General features: G+C 34.6%; 1 protein-coding gene across 2 annotated transcripts; it reads left to right on the top strand.

The window, feature by feature from the left end:
- Nucleotides 1-1,257: 1,257 nt before the first annotated feature.
- On the top strand, nt 1,258-7,786 carry LOC107705083 (R3H and coiled-coil domain-containing protein 1-like). 2 transcript variants are annotated; one of them, XM_016508224.1, is made up of 8 exons: nt 1,258-1,316; nt 1,792-1,957; nt 2,716-2,853; nt 3,753-4,239; nt 5,549-5,721; nt 5,803-5,873; nt 5,973-6,068; nt 6,904-7,786. In XM_016508224.1, the coding sequence occupies exons 4-8, from the start codon at nt 3,823-3,825 to the stop codon at nt 7,011-7,013; spliced, it is 867 nt and encodes a 288-aa protein (XP_016363710.1). In that variant the 5' UTR covers nt 1,258-1,316; nt 1,792-1,957; nt 2,716-2,853; nt 3,753-3,822; the 3' UTR covers nt 7,014-7,786. The 2 variants fall into 2 exon arrangements, with proteins under 2 accessions (XP_016363710.1, XP_016363709.1); XM_016508223.1 differs by lacking the exon at nt 1,258-1,316 and adding an exon at nt 1,323-1,412.
- The last annotated feature ends 173 nt before the right edge of the window (nt 7,787-7,959 follow it).

The raw sequence follows: 7,959 nt of genomic DNA, 5'->3' as shown, positions 1-7,959 counted from the left end.
GGGAGGAAAAAAAATTAACTTAAATGATTTTAGCAAATGGCTGCAATATAACAAAGAGTGAAAAATTTAAGGGGGTCTGAATACTTTCCGTACCCACTGTATGTGTGTACTGTGTATATTTATTATATATATATATAAATACACAAACATACATGTGTATATATTGTAAAAAATAAAATATTTACGTGGATATATTCATATATCATTTGTATTATATTATATAACGTAACTATATAAACAAAACATTTTTCTTAAATGCATACATGTATGTTTGTGTTTATAAATGTATAATAAATATACACAGTACACACATATTATGTAAACAAAAGCATTTATTTTGGATGTGATTAATCGCAATTAATCATTTGACAGCACTAATATACACACACACACAAGAGTGCTGGGTAGATTACTTACAAATTGTCGACTGTAATCTGAAATTGCATGATGAAAACTAGTAATGTAAGCTAGATTACTGATTTTAGGTCATGTATTCTGACTTGGGTTACTTTTCAATTACTTTTGACCTAACTTGTTTAAAGATTTAGATTTTTTTGCTATAAAAATATTTTTTATTAAAAAAAGTTAAATATATTCCATTCATTTTTTTATCAACATTATGAAATGTTATAAAGATTAAGTTACTCCGTGGTTTCCTGCAGGGGGTTTATGAGTTGATGAAAAGCTAATAACTAATTCATTTTTTAATTGAAATGAAATGATTTTAAAATAAAAACAAAATAAAACACCCAAATTTGAAGTATTTTATTTGTTTAGTTTACCTGCACTTGACCATTAACTGACATCAGAGAACCGTAACTTCAAGTCATAGAGGACTTCAAATATTTTAAATCAAAGGGGTTGACCATACAGTCTATGAGTTTGACTGACAAAATGATTGGGAATCCCTGCATCAGAAGAAACAAACACGAAAACAGCAATGACATGGTCAAACTCTCTCAGGATTTAAATATTTTAGTCAATTATACATTGACAGTGTTTAGTAACTTGTGTAATTATGTGTCTCATATATATGGAATAACTGACTGAAAGGTGCTTTGTCCTCACAAGCATGGATCGCAAATTAATTTACATGACATTTAGATGGCTATACTCACTGTATTAAATATGACGCACAGTAGAAATTAAAACGGAAAATTTAAAAGGGGGGAAAAGAATAATTAGATAGAATCAATAAATTATGAATAATTTCTCTCCAGAGATTTTGAGTTAATATGACGACTCTACTGTAATTGCACCCCTGACCGCTAGAGGCGACTAAAACCTTCACACCGGACATCTTCATGACGTCAGAGGTGCCTGTTAAATGTAGTGTTGTTGCGGTGTTTGCGGCTGTCATGAGTTGTCGTTTAAACTGGGGTTTACTCGTGTTTAAATGTCTCTTTAGAGTGGTATGAGTTCATTTGTCCACTGTCCAGTCGCGTCCTGAAATGCGTTTAATGTTATTGAATGAGAGTGGTGTGCTAAGCTAAGCTAGTTGCTAATATTCAAGCGGTTATGGGTTAGATTCACGCTCAGATGTTTAATGTCATTCAAGTCTCCTGATATACAGTTAGTTGTTTGTATTTGACTCATACTTGAGCAGGCGACAATAAAATAAGTGCCTTAATTTTAGGTTTTATTTTGGAAAGCTGTATGTGAATTAATGATAAAATATCTGCCTTTAGTTTGCCGCAGTGAACACAAGCGCAGAGCTTTATATTGCTGTTATGTGACGTTTGGCCTGTAAGTTTCTGATCCGCCCTATAATGTTTCTTTTTTTCTGTGTAGAGACTGAAGTATCTCCTCTAAGTCTCCGTGGATAAAGGTCGTCGTCCTCTAACACCCTGGCTCTTCCTTGTGTCAATGGCTGTTACCTCCCCAAACAAGAGACTGAATTCATCCATACAGTCCTCGAGGAGCTGGATGAGTTTCAACAGAGAAATGAGCAAAAAAGGTCATTTCATCACATATCTGAAGAAGGGACACTGGCAGCCTTCCTTAATAATATTCACCAACGTTATTAGAAATGTTTTACAATACTGTTGCTCATGATAGATACTTGAACAAGTAGTTCATGGTCATACAGGGACATGAGGACCACTTGGGTTGATTAACACCCACCCAGAACACCCTAGCAACTGCACAGCAACATGTTAAAACACTCAAAACCCCTTGGCAATTACATAGCAGCATGCTAAAAATACACAAAACCCCCTATGCAACAGCATAGCCACATGCATAAAGCAGCCTGAATGTTAAAAACACCCAAAACAGCATAGCAACGCCCAAATCGCTCAAATACCCTAGAAACTGCATGGCAACACTCAAAACACCATAGCAACTACATAGCATCATGCTAAAATCATTGAAAAACCTCTTAGGAACTTCAAATGATCACACTAAAAACACTTGGAACCCCTTAAATGGCATAGCAGCATGACAACACTTAAAAACATTCAAAACCACTTAGCAACAGATTAAAAAAAACACTCAAACCCCCATAGCAATTGCATAGCAGCATGCTAGAAACACTCAGAACACCCTAGCAACTGCAATGCCTTGACAACAACCCTAACATAGTGTCAATGAATTTTGCATATAGCATATACAGTGTGTGTGTGTGTATGTATGTATGTATGTATATCAGGCTCTTATGCATGTGTACTTTGGGCTTCCTGCCATATTGTCTAATTGAAATGTTCTGATCTGTAGCATTCTACTCTTCCCACCTGTCCCGAGCCGACTTCGCTTCCTGATTCACCAAACCTGCGCGAATCATCCCAACCTCAGCACCTTCTCCGTGGGCGAGGGCTGCGCACGCAGAGTTGTAGTGTGCTGTTCAGACCTCAGGTAAAGCTGCCAGAGTTTTAGTGTCTCATCATTGTGGTTCCAAAAATAAAGAAATTGTAATTAGATTTTAAAATACTCGTAATCAGACTACAGTTACTTTTTTATTGATTACATATTATTCACACAATAGCAATAAATTATTCCTAATTTATTGAATCTCCTTAATTCTTCTTTTTTATCTTTTAAGATTTATTTTCTTAAATAGTCTACCGCTTATATACGTTAAGAAAGTCTTCCAGTTTTGCAAACATTCACACGAAGACTAGTCACTAGTCAGGTGGCTATTATTACACAGAGAACTGAGAGGGCACACAGCATCTGACCATTTCAATTTTTTTCAGCGTTTCAACATTACATCAACTACTAATGAACACCTTAATTTTTATTTGAATAATCACTCAGTGGGTTATTTAACCATGTATTACTATGTCTTTGGAAGGCTTTCAAACACAGTAAAATTGAAAGAAAAAAAAAATCAGGTTATTTCTTCTTTTGTGAGCCAAAAATATATTTACTTGAAGTACCACCTGAGATTTTAAGTTATTTAACACATTTGCACATTCGTTGGTTAATGGACACGACAAGCAAACGAATAAAATATTTCATATTTTTTTAGTAAGTGTTTTATTTGATTGTTGTTATTTTAAAATGATTTTAATTTTAAATTTTAAATTATTTATCTAATTCTGCCTTGTTGCAACCCTAATTTAAATTCGATGTGATAAACATTAGTTAGGTCAAAAGTAATCTAAACATAATCAAAAAGTAGTCTGATTATATTACCTAAAATGTGTATTGTAAAGGATTACTTTACTAACTACAATTTTTGTCATGCAATTTGGAATCAGTAACAAACTACAATTTGCAAGTAAACCAGCAGTGTGTGGTGCATCTGACAGGTTGCCAGAAGAAGACCAGAGAGATGTGGAGGGCAGTTCCCATGGGCGAGCACGCAGTCGGGACAGAGTCATGGAGAACAACAGCAGCACACGCTCACTGGAGCCCAGCTTCAACAGCAGACAGAGAGCCAGACGGCCAGAAAAGGCTATTTACGTTCCGCGTGCTATGAGACATAAGATAGTTCTGGAACATCCAAATCTTAAGGAATCATCTGTGGAATCCTGCTCTGACGTTACTAAGGAACCTCTTGTAGCCAATCAGAAGCCAGAGGTGGACAGCACTGGACAGGCACTGGGCGATGAGGAGTTTGTGCAGCTTTCAAGGTCTGGTCCGTCACCGTGGCCTCCAGCCTGGGACCAGACTGTGTCTTTCTTCACCTCTTTGACGTTAGATGACGAAACAGATGAAAAATGTGCCAACAACACGTTCCTTCCCACTGATGCCACACTCCAGCAGCAGGACGTTGATGAAAGTTTGCTCTCTGAGGTATCCTAATTTAGTGGGTCTCATTCACTAATAATGGATTATTGGAATTTATACGCACAGGAGAATGTCCACCTGATTCACGACACATGAATTTATTCTTGACCTTGATCTAATGTTATTGAATCTTGAGTATTCTAAATGAGTGAACGTGGGCCCAAGGTTAGTTATTTGAATAAAACGCCCAAACCATCTCCATGTAAGAGCTTTCCGTACAACTTTCCTCTACAGCCTTACATCACTCTCAGCATACGTGACGCTGTCTAAAGCACTTCTTAAGTAATGCCAGGTGTGGAAAATAAGTTGAATCTGTCTGTAGCTACTATAGTTAACTAAAGCTAAAAATTGACACTTAAAAAAATTATATAATCGCTAACTGAAATATGAAATATTACAAAAATTACAATTAACTATGTACTAATTCTAAATAAAAATGAATAAAAACTAAGCAGACTTATACAAAAAAAAATGAACCAAACAACAAAATTAATAAAACTTTAAAGTTAAAAGGAGTTAATTATATAAAATTAAAAACAATTTCTAAATATAATTAAAAACTATAATAGTATCGCAATACTAAAATAACACTGGTCAAAATCATTAAAAAAAACAGATAAGTTGCATCAGTGTGTAAGTCACATTTCATTATTAAATTCAGAAATAATGTAAAATAACAGTAAATGATACGAAACATTGACAAAAACAAACACTATAAACATGTAATTTAGTTTCTTTCACTCCACAATAAATCCTTTAAATTGAATGATATTCAGAACAGAAATAAAAAGTAGAAGTATAAAACAAACACATATCATAGTGGCATTAATTATAAACAAAATTTACTATAAATGCCAAACCTAAACACATTTATTTAAAGCAAAAACAAAACTTTGTCTCACTTGGCTACCTCACTTATTCAGCACAAATCCAAAAGTCATGTTTTGCTTGCTTGATGTTGCATTATAGAAGTTGCAGCGCATTCAGATGATAATTTAACAGGACTTATATTTATATTCTGGAAAATATGGTAGTATAGAGATGAAATATCTATGTGTAAAATTTCATTTTTACACATTTATAAGGCTACCCAGAGTATGTGATTTTGTGTATGTGTGGTTTCAGCTTTTCCTAAACCTTTTTGTAAATTTAGAATAAATATTAGTACAAAACCTATTGATGAATCCTGACTTGATTATGAAAACGTTCGTACGCACGGTTAGTGAATGAGACCCAACGCATCTCTTACCATATTTACCGTCAACTTTATTCTGTCTGTTCTCACACGTTGTCATTCATACTTCTTGGTCGTTAGATCAAAGCCAAACTCAAACATGGGGACATCACCATACTCAACACCTGCAGTGATTTCCCCGCCTATGCAAACATCTGGCTTGACCCGCAGGAGTTCGGCCACATCATCGAGATCTACAGCTTTCCTGCCATGTTTAAAACAGATGATCTCCTTGATGCCTTTGCTGACTATAGGTGATAAGTCACCTCTATATTGTGACAGAAAAAGTAGTGATACAGATCTACAAAGTGACAGTTGTCTGCTTCTGTTTCCAGTGAAGGGGGGATGAAGATCAAGTGGGTGGATAACACTCATGCTCTCGGTGTATTTTCAAGTCAGTTGGCAGGTATCTTTTCATAAGGCAGTATTTTTTTCCATTCTTGAATCAAGAATTATTATGATTTATTTTCTTATGTTTGACAAACCCATTTTTGGCTCTGTTCAGCTACACAGGCACTCTCCATTAAACATCCCATACTGAAGACCCGCGCACTGCTGGAGGGGAGCCAGAAAGCAAAGTGGAAAGCGGCCAGACGTGCAGGTATGAAAGCCACAGAAAAGACTCTTTTCTGAAAGATGGAGTCACATTAGAAGGCATTAGTGTCCACAATAAAAAAAAATGGTTTAAAAAGCTGAGAAGGTCTTTTAAAATGTACTTTTTTGGTAAATGTTGGTTTCATATAATTTAAAGGCTGCATTTATTAAAAAAAAAATACAGTTAAAACAGTAATATTGTAAAAAAAAAAAACAATTACAATTTAAAATAACTTACCCTATTTGAATATTAAAACAATTTATTCTATTTGAATATTTTTTAAAGCGTAATTTATTCCTGTGATGCAAAAACTGAATTTTCAGCATCATTACTCCAGGCTTCAGTGTCACATGATCCTTCAGAAATCATTCTAATATGCTGATTTGCGGCTCAAGAAACATTTATTATTATTAGCAATGTTGAAAACAGTTGTGCACATTAATAATTTTTTGTAATATGTGATATTTTTTCCCGGATTCTTTGAATATAAAGTTGAAAAGAACAGCTTTTATTTGAAATAGAAATCTTTTGTAACACCACATGACATTTTACAGTGCCTTGCCAAAAGTTCAAATTATAGTATCTGATATTACATATGTTATAAGAGATTTATTGACGCAGTTGTGTAGCAACAGTAACTAAGGGGGGCGGGTTTTTGCGAAGGGTCAATTGAGAAATTAATATCAGATCATCACAGAAGAGGTATTTAGGTCATTGTATGTTTGACATTTTTAATACTTTTATATTTTTAATAGATTCATACAAACGCCATGTCACTGATCTGTATAATGTCTGTAATATACTGAATTTAAACAAGTATGATGATATGTCATCCATACAGAGTTCATTCAGCCGGTGAAGGAAAGGCCGCGTACGGACACAGTGGTGGCTCGCAGGATGGTGACCAGAGCGCTGGGCTTGAGGGGGAGACGCTTTGAAATGAATAAATAAAGTTCCTCATCACAGTCAGACAGTCTTTCACTTCAGTTAATACTACACCGGGAAAATGACAATAACTACTACACCACCCAGACTTGGTATGAAGACGCTGTAAAGCTTTATTTTAGCTGCAGAGGAAGTGGAAATTCTCCAGCACATGAAATATATGTGGTCTCCCAAGTTTCCAGTTTTAATTTGTTGAGTTCTGTACTGTTTTAGGAAACAAGCCAATAGTATGTTAAGTGAGCATGTGATTATTTCCTGGGTGAGTTTTGTTCTTTTGTCTTTAGCAGGAAACAGCCTTGCTGCTTTTCTCCTGCTCTGTTTCTCCATACTAACAAGCCCAGCATTTGGTCCAGCCATGATAAAAGAGATCCTTTTTATCAACTTAAATCTTTTTTTAATACAGATAAGCTCTTTTGCTCATTGGATTTCCTGAAAATGGGTCATCCAGGACCATAACATTGAATCTAAGGATTAAATGAACTAGACCGTGTGTTTGACTTTGCATCATAGGAAGTTCTTGTTGTTTCTCAGTTGCATTCATGTCTTCATGTTCAGCTTGTTTCATTTGAGATGGGAATGGAGCCTAAATTATATTTTTGGCATACTATATATTTGTATTGTTTAAAATACGGTAGTATTATTGGCATGCTAAATATGAATAATTCTGTTTTTACATGATTGATTTGTTTTCTAGTTATTCTATTTGACTTATTTGTCTGAGTTGATTTGTTTCAAAAAAACACTCATACTTATTTCTGCTCTGATGTTTTAAAATTGTTTGATACCTTAACCTGTTTTTTATTATGCTTTGATTAAATGTTTTGTTTGTTGTTGTTTTGATTGGTGTCACGTCTTTGTTTCCACACATTTTATCCATTGAACAACATTAGTTGTCTGGTTAACATAAACAACATCTTCCAAATAACAAACATGAATTGCTTTTATTATAGAA

The sequence above is a fragment of the Sinocyclocheilus rhinocerous genome, unplaced genomic scaffold (assembly GCF_001515625.1).
Source record: "Sinocyclocheilus rhinocerous isolate Xijiao unplaced genomic scaffold, SAMN03320098_v1.1 scaffold3642, whole genome shotgun sequence".
Classification (NCBI taxonomy): Eukaryota; Metazoa; Chordata; class Actinopteri; order Cypriniformes; family Cyprinidae; genus Sinocyclocheilus; species Sinocyclocheilus rhinocerous.
This window is presented reverse-complemented; position numbering and strand designations above follow the sequence as displayed.